The sequence below is a fragment of the Eubalaena glacialis genome, chromosome 2 (genome assembly GCF_028564815.1).
Source record: "Eubalaena glacialis isolate mEubGla1 chromosome 2, mEubGla1.1.hap2.+ XY, whole genome shotgun sequence".
NCBI classification, from domain to species: domain Eukaryota; kingdom Metazoa; phylum Chordata; class Mammalia; order Artiodactyla; family Balaenidae; genus Eubalaena; species Eubalaena glacialis.
The window spans coordinates 6,989,012-7,013,136 of NC_083717.1; the positions used below are offsets into that span (position 1 = coordinate 6,989,012).

At 39.3% G+C, this 24,125-nt stretch overlaps 1 protein-coding gene across 1 annotated transcript in view; it reads left to right on the forward strand.

Annotated features, from left to right (window-relative positions):
- Nucleotides 1–24,125, forward strand: part of ITGA8 (integrin subunit alpha 8) — a 182,473-nt gene that overhangs the window by 129,124 nt on the left and 29,224 nt on the right. The window contains exons 24-26 of the mRNA XM_061178163.1: nt 4,111–4,216; nt 6,766–6,924; nt 17,920–18,048. Of these exons, the coding sequence (XP_061034146.1) occupies nt 4,111–4,216; nt 6,766–6,924; nt 17,920–18,048 (394 nt within the window). The remainder of the gene's footprint in view (nt 1–4,110; nt 4,217–6,765; nt 6,925–17,919; nt 18,049–24,125) is intronic.

Sequence of the window (24,125 nt, forward strand, 5' to 3'; positions counted from 1 at the left end):
CTAGTTCCTCTATGTAGAATTAGAGACTTTCTTCTTTTCTTACATAAGCATTTAGTGCTATAAATTTCCCTGTAATATTATTTTAGCAGCATACCAAAATGTTGATATGTTGGGTTTTCATTATAACTCAGCTCAAAATATTTCCCAGTTTGCTTTGTAATTTCTTCTTTAACTCATGAGCTGACTCATAGGAAGTGACTTGTTTGATTTAGAGATATTTGGAGCTAATCTAGATGTTTCATTTTTGTGCATTTCTAATTTAATTCTGCTGTCCCTCTTGATGAGAAAAACACTATATAAAAAAATCAGAGAAGAAAATACAAGCATTATTTTTTTACCATCTTATTTTGATATCTTTTTAAAATTTACTATCTTATTTTTACTATCTTATTTTGATATCTTTTTAAAATTTACAACTAGTGTATATGAAATTTTGTCTCTTTCTTTAAGCTTAGCTTATCTTTGTTTTTCTTACCAAAAATAAATTGAAACTGTTTCTTAATTCCAAAATAAATTTTAGTCCAAGTCATCTAAGTGCTTAATTTAACTGTATTTATTCTCACATATCCATTTTAAGAGATTAATATTTTTAATTATATTTCTGCCATCACTTATGACACCAGTGTTTCTAAGTAAAAAAAGAAGGAAACTTTCTATTTGTTTTACCAATGATCAAAATAGATAATTAAAATTGGGTTTCTCATGTAGGTGGTTATTTTCATTGCTAGATTAATATCCAACAATTTTCCACAGTTTATTCTCTAAGATAAAGGGTTTTTTTTAACCATTTTGCAAAGTAAAGCTCTTTCCTCCAAGTACTCAGCAAAAATATTTGTTCCAATGTTTAATTCTTCAAGGAGAAAACAGCTAGTGTGTTGAAAATCTTCCATGTTCAGTCTTCAGGAAAATCCAACTTTCTTTTTGGCCAATGGTGTTTATCCCAACATATTTTATCTAATAATTCTTTTCTAAAATTTACTGTTGTTTTTATAATTTTAAAAATAAACTCAAATGGATTTATTTCTTCGAATGGGGGGGAAAAAAAGTATTGCGAATTGTCCCATTTGTTTCAAAGCCAGATAATGTCAACACTGTCTTTAAGCAGATTTACATGTCATTTGTTGGTACAAAGGATTAATTTAGCATACACCTGCAGAGAAGTAAATTTGGCTATAAGAGGCAGCACACATAGTATTGAGCTCACAAAGAGTAATAAAATTGTGTCCTTGATAAACAACAAGGTCCTACTGTATAGCACACAGAACTATATTCGATATAAACTATAATGGAAAAGAGTATGAAAAAGTATATATATATATATATACACACACACATATATGTATAACTGAGTCACTTTGCTGTGCACCAGAAACTAACACAACATTGTAAATCAACTATACTTCAATAAAAAAAATTCTTAACAAAATAAAAATAAAATTGTATCCTTGGCAAAATAATCAGGACTGAGTGGGTTTGTGTTAAGAGAGACTGCAATCATGGATAACCATGATTTACATAGATACTGTCTATAGCAGGTATAGCCAACCTACACATTATTGTTCCATACAACAAATGATAGTCTTTGCTATTTGGGACTAATAGGGATTGGAAATGGGATTATGAAAATAGGGCTTACACCACACAACCAAATCATTAGATTTGAACTCCCTGATAACATATAGACTTTAACTTGTAAAAAACCAAATTCCTTGCTTCCCCTTAAATCCCCTCCTCACGTCCAGTGTTACCACTGAATACCCCAGTCTTATTCCTCTAGGTCTCCGTGGAATAACGCTCTGTCTCAGAATGCAAAGACCATTCAGTACGGGTTGTTAGGTTACTACACTGGCTGTACCTCTTAGGCTAATTAGTTGTTCACATTCTCTTTTATTCTTCCTCACTTGCTATCTTCTTTCTTAATAACTTTGAAAACAATAAACAATGTTTCACTTATGTAGTTGGGAATCTTTAGGGAGCCATTCTTTGTCTGTGGTTTCCCCAGATTTGAAAAGGTCTTAGAGGATAGATAACTGATTTTTGTAAGCCATACTTTTTGAATTTTTCCCATGCCCTGTGATAGACTGTGTATTTCTTTATAGATTTCTATTTGATTTTGCTACACAAATGGGCCAGGAAATTTCTTTCAGTTGTGTTTACTAAAACCACTGCAACCTAATGGCCCCCACAGAGCACTGTAAATTGGAAATAGAGCGAATAGTGCTTAGTAAACCTGAGCCCTCGTCTTCACGTGCAACCAACCCCCTACATTTTTGGTCATCAGTTTTATTTTCATGTATAAAATGAGGAGGTTTGAGCACATTGTCTCCACAGTACCTGCCAAGGTCTAAATTTATGACTTTCTGGTCCTAGGAAATTTATGACCAGTCCTACAGGATTGATGACCATAGGAATAAACATTTTCAGAGAAAATGGGCTCAGCTTCTATTCTGTATTTTTTTTCTTCTCTATACCAAAATAAATAAATAAAGTTTCCCTAGAGCCTCACAACGGATGTAGAGCATGGAACCAACTCTCTGTGGCTAAACTGAGAGCAAAGTAAAGCTTTGGGTGGTGAGGTTGTCAAGATCCTTTGGGAATGGAAGCCCAAGCTCTCTGGGCATCCCTCTGATGAAATCACCCTGCCATCTTCTCTTCTCCTCACCACGTCCCCTATGAGTGATCCAAACTTGGTTTAATCAAATCAAGTCAGAAAGGGGAGCATGGCATAATCACAAACTGATCTACAAGTAGAAAACGGTAAAGCACCAGTCCAGAAGGCTGTGCTCTGCACTTTTTAGTTACTAGTGGTATATGAAGGATGAATGCAAAGAGCTTTACAATTTAGAAACATTTCTGTGGGTTGTCAGTTTAAAAAAATGGATGTCTCCCATCCACCCCTAGGAGACAATGAAGCGAAATTAACTTTGACCAAAAGCATTTGACATGTTCTCCAATCATTTGTGGTGTACAGCCCAGGGTTTTATCAAAATTTTCCAGATGAGGAAATAGAGACACACAGAAATTAAATTATTTGCCCTAGGGTCAGAATTTAACCCAATGCATTTTGCTTTCTGCTTTAGAAAGACATTACCCAAAAGATAACATTTGAAGTTGCTAAATTCTGTGCTAATTACTGGGTACTCTTAAAAGGGCATTTAAGACTTCGGATTGCCAAGAGATGTTTTCTGTTGAAGTTAGCTGAAGGTCTGAGAATTCTTTTTAAGATACCTTTTACCTAAAAACTGCTAGAAAGCATTGTTTTGGGGGAATTATCCTTTTTTAAGATTATATAACAATAACAATTTAGTTTGCAATCAATTGTTAATATGGAATAATGCCACGTGCTCCCTTTCTAGGTGTAAATAGCAGGCAAAAATACCTATGTAACAAGTTAATATCCTACTTACATGATTCTACCATGTAACTCTCACATTCTCTCGCTCTGTCTCACGCTTTCAGTTATCTATAAAATAACTCTAGAACTTGATCAAGCTTTATTTTGGCTCTGGGCCTGGCCTTGTGAGAGGTATGCCTGCGTTCATGGAAAGCCAGAGAAATCTAAGAAGGAGAAATATACAAGTGGCCACTTTTCCACTCTGAAGTATTTAACTAGAAATGGTATTTCGTCACAACTGGACATTTCACACACCACACAGAATTCTAGATTTTTATCCACAAAAATGTCCCATTTCTTGATATGGCATAAAGCATGGATTATAAATCCTGTACACACACACGCGTGCACGCGGACGCCCACACACACACTTACACAGGATCTATAGATAGATGTATGTATTTACGAATGTATATGTGAAATTAACCATCTCAGCTCAGGCATGCTCTCTGTTCTGCCCCCTAGTGCCCAAGAGAGGAGATGCTATAAAATAGTCAATCTCTGAGCTAGAGACCAGTTAATTAAGAGATGTTTCAGACCCTTACCTATTAGTGATTTTGCTGAACAAAACTTTCACTACTTTTTTCCTTGCGGGAAATATCTATTCAAATAAATTGACAGTCACTCTTTGCCGCTGCTGTTAATGTACTCCACACAAGTGAAGCGTTCTTTACATGTGCCAACACCAGCCATTGACGTCACATTCCATGTTTCAGGGTATCCCACCCTCCGCAGATCGTTCTGCCCATTCGTAACTGGGAACCGGAAGAGGAGCCCCGCAAGGAGGAGGGAGTTGGACCATTGGTGGAACATATTTATGAGGTAGCCGTTGTCTCTGTTGAAATTGTGTTCACGGTTTGTTCTTATGCTCTTTGATAATAATAAAAGACACCGATCTGAGGTCGGAGCTGTTTATATCCTGCCTAGATTTGTCCTCGTTTGCTCTCATATTGCAGTGGGTGCTGGGAGTGTCCTGTTAAGTAACCACTCTACGGCCACTTGCTTTTTAGTGGCGAGAGCCATTATACAGTGAGAAACATTTTATCTTGTTCCTGTTCATTTTTTAAAATTTTATTTATTTATTTATTTATTTTTGGCTGTGTTGGGTCTTCGTTTCTGTGCGAAGGCTTTCTCCAGTTCCGGCGAGCGGGGGCCACTCTTCATCGCGGTGCGCGGGCCTCTCACTATCGCGGCCTCTCTTGTTGCGGAGCACAGGCTCCAGACACGCAAGCTCAGTAGTTGTGGCTCACGGGCCCAGCCGCTCTGTGGCATGTGGGATCTTCCCAGACCAGAGCTCGAACCTATGTCCCCTCCATTGGCAGGCAGATTCTTAACCACTGCGCCACCAGGGAAGCCCCCCTGTTCATTTTTAAATGCTCTTTATTTCCTCTCTTTTAATGTTTGTACAGCCTACTTCTAAAAATGACTAGCTCCCTAGACTTTATTTCACTTCTTCCTACATTTTCAGCTATTTTTAAAACCCACCCACCTCTTAAACTAAAGGGTCACCAACCAGAAGTTACCAGACAGAGAAAACTGTATGGATTATTCACAATTGTACCCCCCAAAATGCATATATAATGTGGGTGGATGGTAGATAGATAAGAATAATTTTACTGTTCATTCGACTAACCCCAATCAGACATGTATCTTATTCTGAGATTTAAAAGAGTCCATTGATTTTTCAGAAGCAAACCAGGAGCTCCTGATAAAGCCCTGATGATCTGATCCCACTTCAAGTGTTAAATTGTTTATAGGGAAGAGCTTTGTGAACACATTATATGAAACATTTAAATTTTTTTATAGTTAGAAGCCAAGATATAGTAAAGGGTTAGTTTAATAGTTGTTCTTTTTTTTTTTTTTTTTTTAAATAAAGTAAATGCTATCAGTGGAGAACAGTTTTTCCTGTTCATCTTCAAGGGGCCAGGAATGGAAATCTGGTGAAAATGATGTTCCAAGCCCTTTTCCGTTTGAGGTTCCTTCTTGGTTAATGCTCCCTATCCCTTTCTTGTGTCATGCATGCCGCTGACCCAATAGTTCTGTGACTTTCATCTCAAGCTACAGGGGATACGAATAGCGTTCTCTAAGGATAACAATAAAGCCATTTCAAAACTGACGAGCTGCTTACATGTATGGGGAAGAAGCATCACCTCCTGTGCAGTGTCAACATGAAAGCCTGCCATGTGCCCAACCTGTGCTCCAGAATCAGAAGCCCTGTCCAAAGTTGGATCAACGCTTTGGCTTAAGCTCTCTTGATAATGAAAGGATAACACAGTCCCCAAGGCCATTCAGATTAAGAACCTAGCTGGAAGAAAAATTATTGTCAAATAATTTATTAAACCTTGTGTGCACTAGTTTCTCCTTAAGAATGGTGAAACTTTAAAGTCTGAAAACATTCAAACTCAGTCCTTCTCAGGGCAGCCCTGTTTCTAATCTGAGCAAAATGGATCATAAAATTTTAGGGTAATAACCAGTAGTGCCAAAAGCAATCGTTGAACATTTCTTACAGGCTAATCTCATGTCTCAAAATATACTTTTATCAAAGGATGCTATGTTGCTTTGATAATATGAATTAAACAAGCCACCTAATAAGCAAAACCAATTATAAATTGTTTTATGGATCATTACAATTGTCAGAACTGTGGGAAAAAAAAAGGACAAAAGGTCCCAGCTAACTTTGAAGTGAATTTTTGAAAACCACAGTAAATTTAAATCCACTTAATGTTTTGTGTCCTGCAAGCTGTTTTGTGTCCTGCAAGTATAGGATTCTTGTGTTCGAAATGTTCATCTCCTTATGCACTGTGGCCTTTCTTTCCTTGAGATTCGTTGATTAAAACAGAAGGAGCTCAGCTTTGAAATGCACACTTGAAGTGTACTGTAGTGAGCCCGGACCATCTGTGGTATTTGATGGATAGCCATTTTTCCAGAGGGTGAGAGAAAGTGCATTGCATATGGTTGCAATTGACAAATCAGTAGTCAGGAAAGGGGCACATTTCAATGGAAAGAAAGAATAACCAAGTTTAGAAAGCATATAATTAAAATGGCATTCCTAGCACTGTGATTAGATTAATATAAATGTCAGGTAAACTGCGCAATTATCAGACATGGTGAATCTGGTCTTTGCAAAGGAACTCTACCCTTAGAGCTTCACAGATTGAATCGTCTTCTCTCAGCATCAGCTCACCTTGCTTTCAGAACTCCTCTTGCTTATAGAGACTCTTGTCTTCCTATTTTTGTGGTCAAAGTCCATATTTTGGCTTTGACTTAAAGCCAAAATAAATGCTTCTTTAGAAGAGGTCCAGAGTCTACGGAGTTTGATTTCATCTTGCTGCCTTGTGCTAACCATTCCGTGATGTGTTCCTTGCTTGTAGCTGCACAACAATGGACCAAGCACCATCAGTGATGCCCTTCTGGAGGTGGGCTGGCCCTTCTCTGCCCGGGACGAATTTCTCCTCTACATTTTGCATATTCAAACTCTGGGACCTCTGCGATGTCAGACAAATCCTGATATCAACCCACAGGATATAAAGGTAAGGAGCCTTGTCTAACCAGCAGCTTTGCTCTATTTTTCATGGTAAAGAGAAAATACAAACAGTGGCTTACTAAAAATAAAAAGCAAAGTAATTATGTTACTTCAGTGATAATTGATCAGATCTTTGCTTTTACTTTTATAGGTGAAATACCAGATCTAACTTAAAATATCACTCCTAGAAAACTTCAGTTTCTCCTGGTTTTATTGCTCATGGTAATCTGTCATTCATTTAGCCTCTTTCAATATTACCTCTTACATATGGTTTGACTAGCAGCATGACTAAACCCAAATCAGAAATAGACCCCATGTCATGTTTTGGAGAATTTGTACAAAATGCTATTTATAAAGTCTTTTTTGGTATATTGCCAAAAAGCATAAGGATCTTTGCCAAAATGGGCTTTTCCAGATGTTGCCAATAGCAAGTAGTGAAGTGCGATAATTTGCCAAAGGCCATCTCAATGCCCTGAGAACCCCCAGCTTATAGAGGCACCTAGGTCAGGGCTTCTCAAACTCTAAGCGCATCCGAATCACCTGGAGGTCTCTGTAAGACACAGGGTCTGGAGGGGGTCTGAGATTCTGCCTCTCTGCAGACCCCCAACCCGATCACCATCTGCTGGTTTGTGAGTCACACTTGCACTACCCAGGACCTCAAGCATCCACGGAGCTGATTCTGTCCAGATTAAAACCCAAATCTGGCTTTGGGTTCCTTCTGGGAAGGAAAGAAATTAATGAGTGTAAGCCCTTGAAAATGTCACATTTGAATGAAAAAAAAAAATCCCTTGTTAATGAGATGTTGTCCTCAAAAGAGAACTTCATTAACACTCTCTAGTACTGGCAGGGACACGATGTCTCCATTATCAATGGAGCAGAGGGCGGGCTTTGGGAAATACTAATTCAATCATCCGGAACGCAGGTCCACCTCTGTTCTCAACCAGTGGCACTGGGGCACTGACATTATGAAAGGATTTCTTCTTCAACCCAACATGCCTTTTATTCAAAGAGAGGAAGATTAAAAGGGGGTCCAGTATTCACGGATTTGTGGGGCAACAAGCCTCCTTCTTCATGGGGAACTAATAAATAAGGTCACTTGTATTCCACAGAATTATTTAAAACACTTCCTCCTTGGCATCCTTCCCCCGCCCCACTCCATTTCCTCTCTCTTTGCTCTTCATTGAGATAATTTTAACATCTTCAAGGACAGTAGCTTATTAGAAAATAGTGTCTTTAAATGTTAATGGATAACATCTAAGTAATGAAAACGTTCACATCTCTTGTTCTGCAGTCACCTGAGACCCTATTTCAGTCCTGAGATTCTTGGAGCACAGGATTATGCAGAAGGTTTCTAATTCTCTTTGAGCGTAATGCTTAGTGTGTATCTGACACTATTTATATATGTTTGTACATATTATGTAACTTGGTGCCGTGTGTTGGTGGTGAGTTATTTTTTTCTTTGTTGCAATTTAACAATCGTTTACACTGGCTGGAATGGTACCAATAGATAACTAGCCTTAAACATTGGCAGATTCGTGCAAACTGGGTGGGAGTATGTCCCCATTACCTGCATTCCCTGCTAGCCAGTTATTCCTTAAAGTATAGACTTTGATTAAGAATCTTTGTGAGGCTAGTACTTTTTAAAATGCAACTCAGTTATGCTTATTTTATAAAACTCCATCTGTAGAAACTGAGTATAAGATTTGATTACAATAGGAAGTAACAGCATGCTAAAATAACTAAGTATAACAAGTCGTGAATTCTTGAAATTCTGAATTCATGGAAAACTTGAAATGTTACTACTTTCAGGTTCTCAAAGTACTTTTACCTATATTTAACAAGTATGACCCAAAGAGTCTAAATGAGCTTTCATCAATGAATAGATTTTAAAACTTGATAATCAATTTTTATATGAGCAGCTATAAACAGTTGAGAGTACTTGGAAATTACTTTCCTCTTAAGCTATTAAATAGTTTCTTGGTGAAGTCACTATTAATTTACTTGGCAATTTCTTTCTTTCTGGATAATGCAAAGCTAAACAGTCTATTCTTTGTCTTAAATATGAATTGGAAATTAGCAAATTATTTATTATATCTTGTTGTTGTCAAAAGAATAGGCCGGGTAAACTTTTAAATCTCATATCGATTTCAGATTCTTGCATCAAAGCTAATTGCCAGGGTTTTTTTTTTTAATTGGAGTATAGATAGTTTTATTTTAAACTATCTAATTTTTTTAGGAACTTAGTTCTTTAACTGGGGAGCAGAGAGAGGATGGATATGGTATAAGGAAAAAGGAGACAGAAATATATTCGCATAGGCAGAGTCAAACCACAGAAATATATTCGCACAGGCAGGGTCAAACCACAGAAACATATTCGCATAGGCAGGATCAAACCACAGAAACATATTCGCATAGGCAGGGTCAAACCACAGAAATATATTCGCATAGGCAGGGTCAAACCACAGAAATATATTCGTATAGGCAGGATCAAACCACAGAAATATATTCCTATAGGCAGGATCAAACCACAGAAATATATTCTCATAGGCAGAATCAAACCACAGAATATATTCGCATAGGCAGGATCAAACCACAGAAATATATTCTCATAGGCAGGATCAAAACACTGAAATATATTCGCATAGGCAGAATCAAACCACAGTATTAAATCTTACCTATGGGTGGACGAATGTACAATTCCTTACTCTATGGTTCTACAATTTCTTTATGAGTAGAGGGATAGGTGGTGAGTGTCTCTAAAACCTCTGCATCTACAAGTCTTTTCTGAGGATGCTCCAGTCTCCACTGGATCAGCCACCAAAATGTCCCAACCATGGACCTATCAGAGGAGGAAACACCACCTCAACTTTCTGAAATTTCTTCCAGAGGATTTCCAGAGTTCCCCACCATGTTTTCCTCTTCAGCTGTTCAGTTGACTTCCTTTCACAAAAAATCCCTTCCTCTTGTGTTCACATACAATCTTTTAGTCCACTTCTCCTCCTATGTATATGCTCACTTTTATCCACTTACCACAGAAAATAGCTCTCTCCTTCACTGACTCTTTCCAACTCTCACAAGTTCTCAGGAGATTGGCTTATGAATTAGAAACCATCAGATTTCCTCTGAAACATTTTCTAGGCCACCCACTTTAAGGAACCAGTGCCACCAACTCCAAAACCTTTGAAATTCCCCAGATATCTCCGCAGAATCTCCACAAGGCTTCACTCTAATTAAGTCTCTCAGCATTTAACGTAATGTACTTAACACAACCATTTTTTTCCTATTTTTAAAAATTACTCATGTAGCAACGGCCCTGGCTTTATTTTTTATTGCAAATACTTAGTTGTATGCATCAAAGCCATACTGTGGATAAAGTAGATTTTCTTGTGGGCTGGCCCGAGAACTGAATCACCATTTAAAACATCATTTCTAAAGAGAAAGGTATTCTGAGTGCCAAACATCTAGCTGAAAACCTTCTGAAATACAACCCACCTATAAATTAAGTATGCCTTCCAAATGCACTCTCCTCACTTCAGCCTCTAAGTCCAAATAGGCCTGACCGGGTTCAGTTCTAACAGGAAGTGTACTGTTTGGTTATCCCATCAGTTACCCGAATGTCCACAAGGTTTGAAGAGGAGACACTGACCATGTTGGAAAGCCACCACCATGTCCGTGTTCTCCTAAGACCTGTGGCTGTCTTAGGAGAAAGTGGGCACAAGATCTCACCCACATCCCACTCATTTGTTACCCAAGTCCAGAGCATCGACAACTAAGTTAGGGTTGGGGACAGGGAGGACACATTCAGAAGGGTGTGAGGTTTTTATCTGTAAGTGCCTGCCTCGTGTTAGCCCTCGCGGGGACCCACTCAGCCTGCTTTCTGACACTGTTCAAACGTCTGAGTGTGGGGGTAGAAAGAAGCCCGGGGAGATGATGGGCTTCAGGAAAAGCTTGAGTGAGGTGCACAGCCCCTTGCGGAGTGCAGCTCAAGCAAGCATAAGGGGTGGCCCTTGGGAGTGTCACTGTCACCACGGCTTTCACTCCCAACTCCAGTGAAAAGGCTGTGGTCTCTGGTTTTCTGTTCCTCCCATGATAGTTCCACTTCATTTCTCTGTCTTCTACAAGCCTTGGGGCAGAAGCAGGTGGTCGTGAAGTTTCTACTTCCAGACTCCATGGTCTAGGGCAGGGACAGAGGGTTTGGAGGTGGCCATTTCCCCACATCCTACCGTCTGAAATATTTTGAAACCTTCTACTGTCTGCAGCACTCCGACCAATCCATTAAATCTAATTCGTTCCAGATCCTTCTCGGAATAAAATTTTAGAGTTGGGTAAAGTATTTCTCAACTATTCTAAAGGCAGTAAAATAATGATTTCAAACTACCAATTTTCTTATTTTGGTGGACTCTATCCTGGGGTTGGGAGAGTCCTTCAAACAGGCTACGATCTCTCGATAAGATGAAGTTGAAAAAGTCAACACGATTAAGGAACCAAATTTGCATAGAGCGTGAAGAATTTTTTTAATTGGCAAGATTTTGTCAGGAACAGCCAAGTATGAGATGCTGGGACACAGAGCTACGGATTGTAAGACTGTGCCCAGAGAGGAAGACAAACAAGGTGGTCAAATCCAACCTGTGTTAAGATCACAGTAGAATGTTCTGGGGCTGAGTTCAAGAAAGGAGAATCCTGAGGTAAAAATGATCTGACGGGGACCGGACTAGGATGACTGATAGCAAGAGAGAAAGCCAAGGTATGGAGACCTGTCTCTGGAGCCGTGGAAAGCAGGACGTTACCACTGAGAACTGATCTCTTGAACAAGACCATTCCCACAGGAAGTCCAAATTACAACCAGAGAGTGCAGACATGGAAAGCAGAAACACAGAAACTGTTCATCAGGGGTTATAGCCCTGCAAATTGCTTTTTTAAATCAGACAGTGGCTTGGCAACCTTGCATAGTTTTGTCTTATCCTTAAGAGAATTTTCTTCCTTCATAACTGCCTCTATCTGCTATTGCTTCTTGTTAATTCAGAGTGCAGGACACTCGGTACTTCCTAGGTCAGCAGCTCCCAGCCCAGCTCTCTCTCTCTCCGTCTCCCTTTCCCTCTCTCTCCCCCGCCCTTCCCTCCTCCTCTCTCTCTCCCCTCCCTCTCTCCTCTCTCTCTCCTTTCTCTCCTGCTCCCTCTGATAGAGGAATTTCATTCACCTGTTACTTATAACACTACCTGTAGTAGTGTTACTTATCACATTACCAATTTTCAGCCACCAAAGACAATACACTTTCTGAGGTCTATTTCTCTTTGCCTTATCTTCTCTTTAAGATGGTCTTCAAGTTCTCGTGTATATTTCAGAATGTAAAAACACATGTCCAACAACTAAGCTTCAAGATCACCAAAGGAGTGAATTGATTCTTTCAGTTATGCTTTGCATGAACTGTTCAGGAGGTTAAAAAACCGTTGTGGTTTTTTTCTCTCCCAACAAATCCTGAACATTTATGTCTTAAAGAAAATGACATGGTGGGCCGACCCCTTGGACCTGTCTCTGTTTCGATTTAATTACAAAGTGTCACAGGAGAGAAGGGCACCACCTCTTGTGTTCTAGGAATATCTGAAATCCAAAGGCAAAGGACAAACAAGTTGAAAAAATAGCATGTGTTGCATTTGTTTGGATTCACAGAGCCCTTAATCTAATGTCACCCAACTCTTTTCTTCCAAAGCTGCATTTCCAACTGCATTGCACATTCCAGCCACACAGTATCCCTTTAATCTGTCAATTTAAACCTATACTAGAGTAAGAGTTTGTGAAGATTTATGAAAATAGAAAACTCCTGTTGGGGTCAGATTCTGACTAGCAGCTGGAGAGAGAGCCATATTGCTAACAATTGTTTCCTTATTGCAGAAAGAAGCAATTTTCATGTTTGTTCTAAAGAAGATACATGAGTGTTTACCACCAGCTTCCATAGCACTTAGCAAACATTACCCTGAACTGAAAGTCCGCCTAACATAGGTGCTAAGGGGCCAGCCTCCCTCACCCCTAAGGGTTTCAGATTTAGGAAAAACTTGACTTATGGGTTCATGATCCATTGTGAAACAGGCTCTGAAATTTCATCTGGAAAATAGCCTTTAACTAACTGTTTACATTTCTTGGATAACTTCTACCTTGTTTTTTGGGTTGTATTTTGTTTTGTCCTTTGAAATAATTTCTGGAATGCCATTTGAGAAAACTGTGTTGTGAGCCATTGGAAGACTTTCTGATGATGATGTTTAAGCGTGGCGTTCCTCTGTTTGTAAAACAATGTCACTAAAAGAAAGAAACACATTTTATCAACCAACCCCTGCTGTGTCATAGTTCATTCTCTAGCTCAGAGAAAGTCCTTTGTTTAACCGAGAGACCACTTAGAAATATTTGTGAGAAATGGTACACCAGGGACCACCACAATAGGTTGTGTCATAACTTTATCTGTACACAAGCTGCATCTGATATGAACACACAGGAAGTTGAAGAGTTTTCTTCTCTTTGGGCTATTATTTTACTACAGCTACTACTACTACTACTGCTGCTACTACTACTACTACTACCACTACTACTACTACTACTACTACTACTACTACTAGGCTATACCTTGGGAATAAAAAATATTCCCTAGTTCTTTCCAGCATCTCTGCTCTATAGTTTGGTTACTTACAAAGTTAACATGTCTCCCAGTGACCTATTAAAAAAAGAAGAAATTGGACATAACAAATCTCAAAGCAAAAATTACACACACACACACAGAGTGTATGATGGAAAACATATAAGGGAATCTTAAAGATTTCCACAATTCTGAATTTTCTGTCTAAGCTCAAGTTTTAATCTTACGCTGTAAAGGTTTCTCTATCAGATTCTCCACCATTGAGTATCCCTGAGCTAACTCATGGCTCACCTGCCATTGTCCTGGAATACTGCAAAGGCCGTGGGGCTGACCCTCACCCCATTCCCAGGCACCTCATCATCCCAGGGCTCTGATCATCACCTCTAGCTACCTGACCTCTGAAATATTCAGTTCAGCATCCAAGACTCTAAATCAGTCTCCTGTTTTTCTATTTTTCTCACTTCCTTTCTCCAGTAGCCCTTTTCTTCCTTGATATGAAAACTTTCTCTGAGTCAGTTCACCCCCCCCCCCCCCAATCTCAAGGCTGCCTTTGGCCATGCTTTCTCTCCTGCCAAGCCTGGAATCCACGAGGAGCTGGTTAAAACATTCTTGTACAAGCTCCCTTACTTCGCCTCCCTTGTCCTCTATCCTTTCCAAGTCCCTGCACCCTCCCAGATTTTGGCTTCTCTACCACTTAGCCTGCGGGCTTGTTGCAGCCCGAGGGCGGCTCGTGCTCACTGGGCCGCAGCATCTGCAGACTCCCCTCTGCCATCTGATGGTCTCTCCCTCCGGCTCTCCTCACCGGCTTCTCCAGACCTTCACTCCTCTCCCCGTACCTCCTACCCAGTCTCCCGAACATCACTACTATTAGCAGGTGACCTTAAAGTGAGACGGTCTTCAAATGACCCATTTCCCATCCCAAACCCCTCCTCGCCGCCCGCCTCCCGCCCACACACACACCTTCCAATCGTCGCTCCCTCATCCTCAGTTCCTCTCCCGCACTTTCAGAGGAAAGTTCTTCTCCCAGTTCCAAATTTAACTTTGCTGCATCGACTATTCCCCCTGTTTCCTGTATCTGCAATCTCCTCTCTACTAGCTCCTTCCTTGGAGCCTATAAAGTTACTTAAATTTCCTCCATCTTCAAAACAAACAATAAGCAAATAACTTGCCTCTGTAGCCTCTTCCAAGAACGGATTTCTTTTCCCTTCCATTGTTAGCCAAGCTTGCTACCCCTACTTCCTTACTTCTGTTTTACTCTTATTATAATTTTTTTGGTTTTCATCTTAAGAGGTACTAAACGTCCATCATAGGAATATATCAGGCAAGATGTAAAAACATAAAGAAGAAAATATTTAATTTCTAGTAATGTCATCACCCATTTACTGTTATATTTTCTATTTATTTATGCATTGTTTTTTCATTTCACCCATAAACATTTCATTGTATGTTGCCAATAATTAAGGACACTCTTTAGAAATCCATTAATTCCATTATCATACCTAAAAAGTAATTAGCAAAACTTCCTTAATATCATTAAAACTCCACCACTGCCTAACAATTAGATGGCTATTCTAAATAGTCCTATTTCTGACACACAGTGTAAATAAACAGCCATTTAAAAAAATCGTATTATGTGTGCAATTTTGTAACCGGCCTTTTCCTCTTACTAAGATCTTATATCTTTCTAAATTACTACATAGCTCTACATCATTTTAAAAAAACTGTCCAGTAGTCTTTTGTATAAATGTCGTAACTTTTAAACCAGCATCCTCTTTATGTCCTTAAAGCTTTATGTTACTATCTTTTGTCTCCGTTATAAATAGCTGCTAAGAATATTCATGTTTTATTTTGCTTTGTTTTAGTGCTTTCTTATTTGGAGGATAAAGCTGCACCTCATCCCTTAGCCATTAGGAATTAGTTAATATGAGAATAAGATGGAGATTTAATTTCATACTTCTTCAATTAATTATCCATTTCTCTAAACCCATTCATTCTTTAGCTTCTGTGGTTCAGTTTCCACCTATACCAATCCCCTGCTCTGGAAAGGGCATCCATAACTTCTTTTTTTCTTCTTTTCTTGTTTTTTTTAAATTGAGATGTAATTGACATATAACATTTTATTGTATTCAGATGTACAACATAATGATTCGATATTTGTATATATTGCAAAATGATCACGATGTCTAGTTAACATCCATCACTTTATATATTTACAAATTTTTTTCCCTTGGGATGAGAACTTTTAAGATGTACTCTCTTAGCAGCTTTCAGATATACACTACAGTATTGTTACTTATAGTCACCATGCTATACATTACATCCCCAGGACTTATTTACTTTATAACTGAGATTTGTACTTTTTGATCCCCTTCACCCATTTCACCCACCACTGACCCTCACCTCTCACAACCACCAATCTATTCTCTAATAAGTTTGTTTCGTGATTGTTTTTGTTTTTGGTTTTTTTTTTTAGATTTCACTTGTAAGTAAGATCATAAGGTCTTTCTGTGTCTTATTTCACTGAGCATATTGCCCTCAAGGTCCATCCGTGTTGTCACAAATGGCAGGATTTCCTTCTTTTTTATGGCTGAATAATACTGCATTGTATATCGTTGTATATGTTTAGCACAATTTCTTTGTCCGTTCATCCACTGGTGGACACTTAGGTTGCTTCCAGGTTTGGCTATTGGAAATAGTGTTGCAGTGAACATGAGTGCAGATAGCTCTTCCAGTTAGTGTTTTTGTTTTCTTCGGGTAACTATCCAGAAGTGGAGTTGCTGGATGATATGTCCATAATTTCTTAAGTGACAAATTCAGTGAATCCTTTTAGTCCTACCCTTTCTTTATTCCTCTGCAGGACTTAACATTCTTAGTCACTTATTTTTCATTTATTTTTCTTTTCTGCTATATTCTTTTGGTCAAGCAAGTCCCTGAAGCCAGCCCAGGCTTAAGGGGGGGGATTAGACCCTAACCTGTCCATGGCAGGAATAGCAAAGAATCTAGCCCATTAGTCACTATATTTGCAACTTTCTTTTCCTGAGGCTCCTGTAGAATCACACTTCCCTGGGTTGTCTCCTACATCTGATTTCCCCCCCTGTGACTTTTCCCGGCTGGGTCTCCTTCCTCTCTTTTTTTCCTGATATTTGTTGGGATGTTACATATGACTCTATGCTTCTCATCTGACATTTTCTCATGGGGCAACTCAGACCAGTTGGCAGACAGTGACTGTACAGCTTGATAGGTGCTGATGGAGAGCAGAGCCATCATCTGCAACATCAGACAGGCCTCGGGGAATCAGCCTGGTGCAGGGCAGGAGCGGAGCGTGGTCCTGCTCGCTGGGAAGCAGGATGCCCGGGCCTCGTGATGCAAAGGGGAGGCTGGAGCAGCAGGCAGAGGTCAGCATATAGAGGGCTGTGTCACACCAAGAAGCCTGGACTCCATCTTTCTGTTTATCCAGTAGATTTTTCTAGGTTCTTAGGACGTAATGAGCACTATCATTTCAGCTGCAGTGTAGGAATATCTTTTTTCATTCCACGGAGACAAGCATACTAGGATTCTTCCTGTGACTACAAAAAAAAAGACTGGGTAAAAGAAGATGTGCTGTCAGGGACGGGTAGTGGGGAGCAAAAAATTAGGTTTTATATTCAGTCGGTCTAAAATAAAGAATTTTAATGGGATACTATGTGTGATTTATTGGAATTCTCAAAATATTTATTTGGTGATCAGATATGGCCAGAACGGAGCCTGAGATAACATCGTAAGTTCAGGAACACTTGAAAAACAAACTCAGGGCTGAAAACAAGCTCCATCGTGGCACAGTGCTCACGTGGTGTGCTAGGGAAGAGTCATTTTCATTACAATACAGTTCTCTCCTGAGGGAGCAGTACTTAACAGCTACAGGGTTTGGGGCTCAGACACGCCCAAGTCCTTGACCACATCTGGCTGTTTCCCCACCATCAGCACCTCACTTTTCTGCCACCTCAGGATGCATCTCACCACACAGAATGTTCCTCGGTTCCCTGATCGACAATGAGAGCAAAGTAATGGGAAAATGACAGCTCACGCTTAGAAAGTCACTTCCACCTTCTCTGCCCTTACGGGGAAATCACTTCTGCTTAAAATCTTATGCTTACAAAGATAAACTTTCCAGGAGTGCCTTCCCCAGGCTTCAGGAATTCCTATGATTGGAGAATGGAAAGGCTTGTTTGCCGCCAGTGTGGTTCATCTTGCTGATGCGTATGCTGCTGGTCAATGAGAACGGGTCTGAATTCTCAGGTGAATCATAGTCAAGAAAAAAAAAATTGCCTAGCACTCAAGGCTAATGAAAAGGTACCGAGTGCTCATGTACCTGATGTGCAGTTTCTGGCTCGCTCTTTGCAGCCCGCTGCCCCCCCCGAAGACACCCCCGAGCTGAGCGCCTTTTTGAGGAACTCCACCATCCCTCATCTGGTCAGGAAGAGAGATGTGCCTGCGCTGGAGCCTCACAGACAGAGCCCCGCAAAGATCCTGGTGAGTTGTCTCAGTGCGCAGATTTTGGACTGGATAGAACTCCTAAATGCACGTGGTTTTAACTTCAAGTACTGCTTTTCAGTCCCCTCCCAGGCTCAGATATGCCCCAGTTTTTGGCAGTACGTATTGTAGATGTGAAAGCAACTACTTTTTTTTTTTTTGCAATATAACCTTTTCACTCTTCTGAACCTGCTCTGGGGGCCACATGAGAGAAATAACAGTGAAAACATAAAAGGTGACCTTTCATGCATTTCAAGAAGACACAGATTCAGTCGTCAGCCGGTCCCCAGACACTGAACTGGTGAGAGTTTGAAGTGAGCCTGGAACACTGCCCATGCAGTGGGTCCTTGGGGTGTCACACTCCATTCCTGAATCTCACAATTCTCTGCTCCAGTGGAAGAATCGAGAATGGTATTTGCAGATTTCCTGGGCCCAAAGCAGTGGGGTCTGTGGTGGATCTAGCCTGAGCTTAGTCAGCCTTTCATAAAACTGTGGACGGCATTCATGACTCAGCTTTTTTTTTTTTTTTTTTTTTTTGGCCATGCTGCGTGTCATGCACGATTTTATCTTAGTTCCTGGACCAGGGATCAACCCCCTGCCCCCTGCAGTGGAAGTACGGAGTCTTAACCAGTGGACTGAGTGAAGTCCCATGACTCAGCATTTTCCATTCAGTTTTCCCACTCATTCCAATGTGAATGTTAATGCCATTGGTTGTATGTGTAAAAAAGGTTAAAATGTTGTGGTCTTTTTTAATGTATGTCTTTTTAAAAAATTTATGCCAGCCCTGACATATAATGAGTGTACTGTCTCAAGAATCTTTGATCACTGTAACAAATGATAATAAAACCTACATAATCTCCCAGCACTTCACAAGTAGAGACACATAGGGATGGGTAGGGCAAAAAGTAACCAAATATATAGAAAAACAGCAGTATAAAACAGAATTTTTCAAGTCAGGATGACAGACTGAACACATGTATTTGCCTAGTTTGCTTCCCCAGATCCCACTGAAAAGACAATAAAAATTTAATTAGTGAAAATGTATGCCTTGAACATGCTCTGACATGTATTTATTTCATCTTGACCATACAAAAAGTTTCAAACACGGAAATGGCCACAAAGTGCAAGGAGCAAGTCTAACATAATCAGTTAAACTTAAATCAAGAGAGGAACATTTATTATAATATTGATAGAAGTACCTGCAATTACATGGCAAAAAGCTATGGCAGTTGGCAGATATGACTCAAGGTCCTGTAAATTTTTATGGCACTGTAATATTTTTCAAAACATAAGAGTAGGGAATCTATATGCTATGCAGTTTAGGATAAGTTAATAAAACTAATATTATTATTTTTAAAAAGTTTCCAGGAAGAATGATAGAACAGAAAACAATGATTTAAGTTATGAGATTGTAATGTACAGCACGGTGACTACAATTAATAATACCGTACTGCATGGTGACTACAATGAATAATACCGTCCTGCATATTTGAAAGTTGCTGAGAGAGTAGAGCTTAAAAGTGCTCATCACAAGAAAAAAAAATTATGTAACTATGCGTGGTGATGGGTGTTAAGTAGACTTATTGTAGTGCTCATTTCACAATATGTACAAATATTGAATCATTTCGCTGTATACCTGAAACTAATCATGTTCTATGTCAATTATACCTCAATTCATTTTTTTTTGGATTTTTTTTTTTATACTGCAGGTTATTAGTTATCTATTTTATACATATTAGTGTATACATGTCAATCCCAATCGCCCAATTCAGCACACCACCATCCCCACCCCACCGCGGTTTTCCCCCCTTGGTGTCCATACGTTTGTTCTCTACATCTGTGTCTCAATTTCTACCCTGCAAACCGGTTCATCTGTACCATTTTTATAGGTTCCACATATATGCGTTAATATACGATATTTGTTTTTCTCTTTCTGACTTACTTCACTCTGTATGACAGTCTCTAGATTCATCCATGTCTCTACAAATTACCCAATTTCGTTCCTTTTTATGGCTGAGTAATATTCCATTGTATATATGTACCACATCTTCTTTATCCATTCGTCTGTTGATGGGGATTTAGGTTGCTTCCATGACCAGGCTATTGTGAATAGTGCTGCAATGAACATTGGGGTGCATGTGTCTTTTTGAATTATGGTTTTCTCTGGGTATGCCCAGTAGTGAGATTGCTGGGTCAGGTGTTAATTCTATTCTTAGTTTTTTAAGGAACCTCCATACTGTTCTCCATAGTGGCTGTATCAATTTACATTCCCACCAACAGTGCAGGAGGGGTCCCTTTTCTCCACACCCTCTCCAGCATTTGTTGTTCGTAGATTTTCGGATGATGCCCATTCTAACTGGTGTGAGGTGATACCTCATTGTAGTTTTGATTTGCATTTCTCTAATAATTAGTGATGTTGAGCAGCTTTTCATGTGCTTCTTGGCCATCTGTATGTCTTCTTTGGAGAAATGTCTATATAGGTCTTCTGCCCATTTTTGGATTGGGTTGTTTGTTTTTTTGATATGGAGCTGTATGAGCTGTTTATATATTTTGGAGATTGATCCTTTGTCTGTTGATTCGTTTGCAAATATTTTCTCCCATTCTGAGGGTTGTCTTCTTGTCTTGTTTGTAATTTCCTCTGCTTTGCAAAAGCTTTGAAGTTTCATTAGGTCCCATTCGTTTGTTTTTATTTCCATTATTCTAGAAGGTGGATCAAAAAAGATCTTGCTGTGATTTATGTCAAAGAGTGTTCTTCCTATGTTTTCCTCTAAGAGTTTTATAGTGTCCAGTCTTACATTTAGGTCTCTAATCCATTTTGAGTTTATTTTTGTGTATGGTGTTAGGGAGTATTCTAATTTCATTCTTTTACATGTAGCTGTCCAGTTTTCCCAGCACCACTTACTGAAGAGACTGTCTTTTCTCCACTGTATATCCTTGCCTCCTTTGTCATAGATTAGTTGACCATAGGTGTGTGGGTTTATCTCTGGGCTTTCTAGCCTGTTCCATTGATCTATATTTCTGTTTTTCTGCCAGTACCATATTGTCTTGATTACTGTAGCTTTGTAGTATAGTCTGAAGTCAGGGAGTCTGATTCCTCCAGCTCTGTTTTTTTCCCTCAAGACTGCTTTGGCTATTCAGGGTCTTTTGTGTCTCCATACAAATTTTAAGATATTTTGTTCTAGTTCCGTAAAAAATGCCATTGGTAATTTGATAGGGATTGCATTGAATTTGTAGATTGCTTTGGGTAGTATAGTCACTTTCACAATGTTGATTCTTCTAATCCAAGAACATGGTATATCTCTCCATCTGTTTGTATCATCTTTAATTTCTTTCATCAGTGTCTTATAGTTTTCTGCATACAGGTCTTTTGTCTCCCTAGGTAGGTTTATTCCTAGGTATTATATTCTTTTTGTTGCAATGGTAAATGGGAGTGTTTCCTTAATCTCTCTTTCAGATTTTTCATCATTAGTGTATAGGAATGCAAGAGATTTCTGTGCATTAATTTTGTATCCTGCAACTTTACCAAATTCATTGATTAGCTCTAGTAGTTTTCTGGTGGCATCTTTAGGATTCTCTATGTATAGTATCATGTCATCTGCAAACAGTGACAGTTTTACTTCTTCTTTTCCAATTTGGATTCCTTTTATTTCTTTTTCTTCTCTGACTGCCATGGCTGGGACTTCCAAAACTATGTTGAATAATAGTGGTGAGAGTGGAAATCCTTGTCTTGTTCCTGATCTTAGAGGAAATGCTTTCAGTTTTTCACCATTGAGAATGACGTTTGCTGTGGGTTTGTCGTATATGACCTTTATTATGTTGAGGTAGGTTCCCTCTATGCCCACTTTCTGGAGAATTTTTATCATAAATCGGTGTTGAATTTTGTCAAAAGCTTTTTCTGCATCTATTGAGATGATCATATGGTTTTTATCCTTCAATTTGTTAATATGGTGTATCACATTGATTGATTTGCGTATATTGAAGAATCCTTGCATCCCTGGGATAAATCCCACTTGATCATGGTGTATGATCCTTTTAATGTGTTGTTGGATTCTGTTTGCTAGTATTTTGTTGAGGATTTTTGCATCTATATTCATCAGTGATATTGGTCTGTAATTTTCTTTTTTTTGTAGTATCTTTGGTTTTGCTATCAGGGTGATGGTGGCCTCATAGAATGAGTTTGGGAGTGTTCCTTCCTCTGCAATTTTTTGGAAGAGTTTGAGAAGGATGGGTGTTAGCTCTTCTCTAAATGTTTGATAGAATTCACCTGTGAAGCCATCTGGTCCTGGACTTTTGTTTGTTGGAAGATTTTTAATCACAGTTTCAATTTCATTACTTGTGATTGGTCTGTTCATATTTTCTATTTCTTCCTGGTTCAGTCTTGGAAGGTTATCCCTTTCTAAGTATTTGTCCATTTCTTCCAGGTTGTCCATTTTATTGGCATAGAGTTGCTTGTAGTAGTCTCTTAGGATGCTTTGTATTTCTGTGGAGTCTGTTGTAACTTCTCCTTTTTCATTTCTAATTTTATTGATTTGAGTCCTCTCTCTCTTTTTCTTGATATTTTTAAAAAAGAAAACAATGACTGACAGCTATAGAATTCTCATACTCAGTGCCAATGAGAAAGCCCTCTGGCGAACCAATGTCCAAACCTATGGGAACCAACAATTTGGAAAATCAAGATTTAAATATATTTTCCATTTTCCACTTTGGTGTATTTCTCATGCATACGCTGAGGCAATGGAGTTCAATAACTAAAATTCCTTTGAATATTATATTCACTTCTGTTGTAAGGTCAGATTTTTTCCCTCCTATTCTGTCTCATTAAAGCTTTTTAATGCAAGACGATTTTTAACTTCTGAATATCGTAGAAACGTATTATTTACAGATGAGAGCAAGGCGATCCTTTATTTCCATATCTGATTTTGATAACTCATGTTTTATTCCCTTTCTCTCTTATTGGTTCAAAAATTGCAAATCATCCACCTCCCCATGTCCTCAAGTCAAACAGTTCTGGATGGAGAGTGATTATGCAAAGTTTATTTTAAAATCAAAAGCTAAATAAGACCTCCTACAGTTTTTGTTTAGTTAAAAACAACTTACTGAATCCCATTTCTGATTAGGAATTTGAAAGTGCAAAATGCCAGCATCCTGTGTTGGGATCATAATTTCCAATTTGCATAGAAAAAATCTGTATCTGTTAACATGGAACTATAATTTCTCGTCCGCCTAAGAATATCCTTGCCTTTCTCATCTTGGGTCCCCACTGCTTTTGTACTTTTCATTCCATCTCCTCCTCTCCAAGCTTTCTTTTCCCCCCTTTCACTACTCAGCGTGCAGAAACCTTATCTTTCTGACCCTCCTCAGCATATGATACTCTTGACCACTTCTTGAAATCATCTCATCTCTTGCCATCCCCAAAACATTCTCTTCTGGTTCTCGTCCTGCCTTCCGGCCTGCCCCTTCTTGGAATTTTTCACCGACTTCTCTTCTGCCCATCCCTAAATGCTCCTGTGCCTCAGGATTCCATCCACAGCCCCCTCCCTCTTCTCTCCCATTGATTTTGCTCTTTTAGAGAAATTTCTTGTGTGACCCTAACTCCAGTCATGCCTAGGTGTGCCTTCTGCCATCTTAGCCCCTCCTGACTACACTCTAGACTGTATACGTCCATCTGGATGTCTGATCGACCCCAGCCCCAACATGTGCAAAACTGTCTCCATGATCCCCCCGAAATGTGCCTCTTCTCTAGCATTCCCAATCTCAGGAAAGCCAGTACCCATTCACTGAATCCCCCAAGCAAAAGAGCTCCCCCATCCCTCTCTCTCCTTCGTCCCAACCTTTGATTGGATATAGTCCAATAGTCACCAAGGATCTATTCTACTTCCTAAACTTCTCTAGAATTCATCTTCCTCTCTCCAGTCCCACGGCATCAGTTCAGGGCCCCACATTTCTCACCTGGACTCTGGCCATTTCTCACTTGGCCTTTATCAACCTCCTTGCCTCCCACTCTTCTCCCTCCATTCTTCCTCACCTACCACCTGTCCCCTAAAATACAAACATGATTAGATCCCTGGTTTAAAATG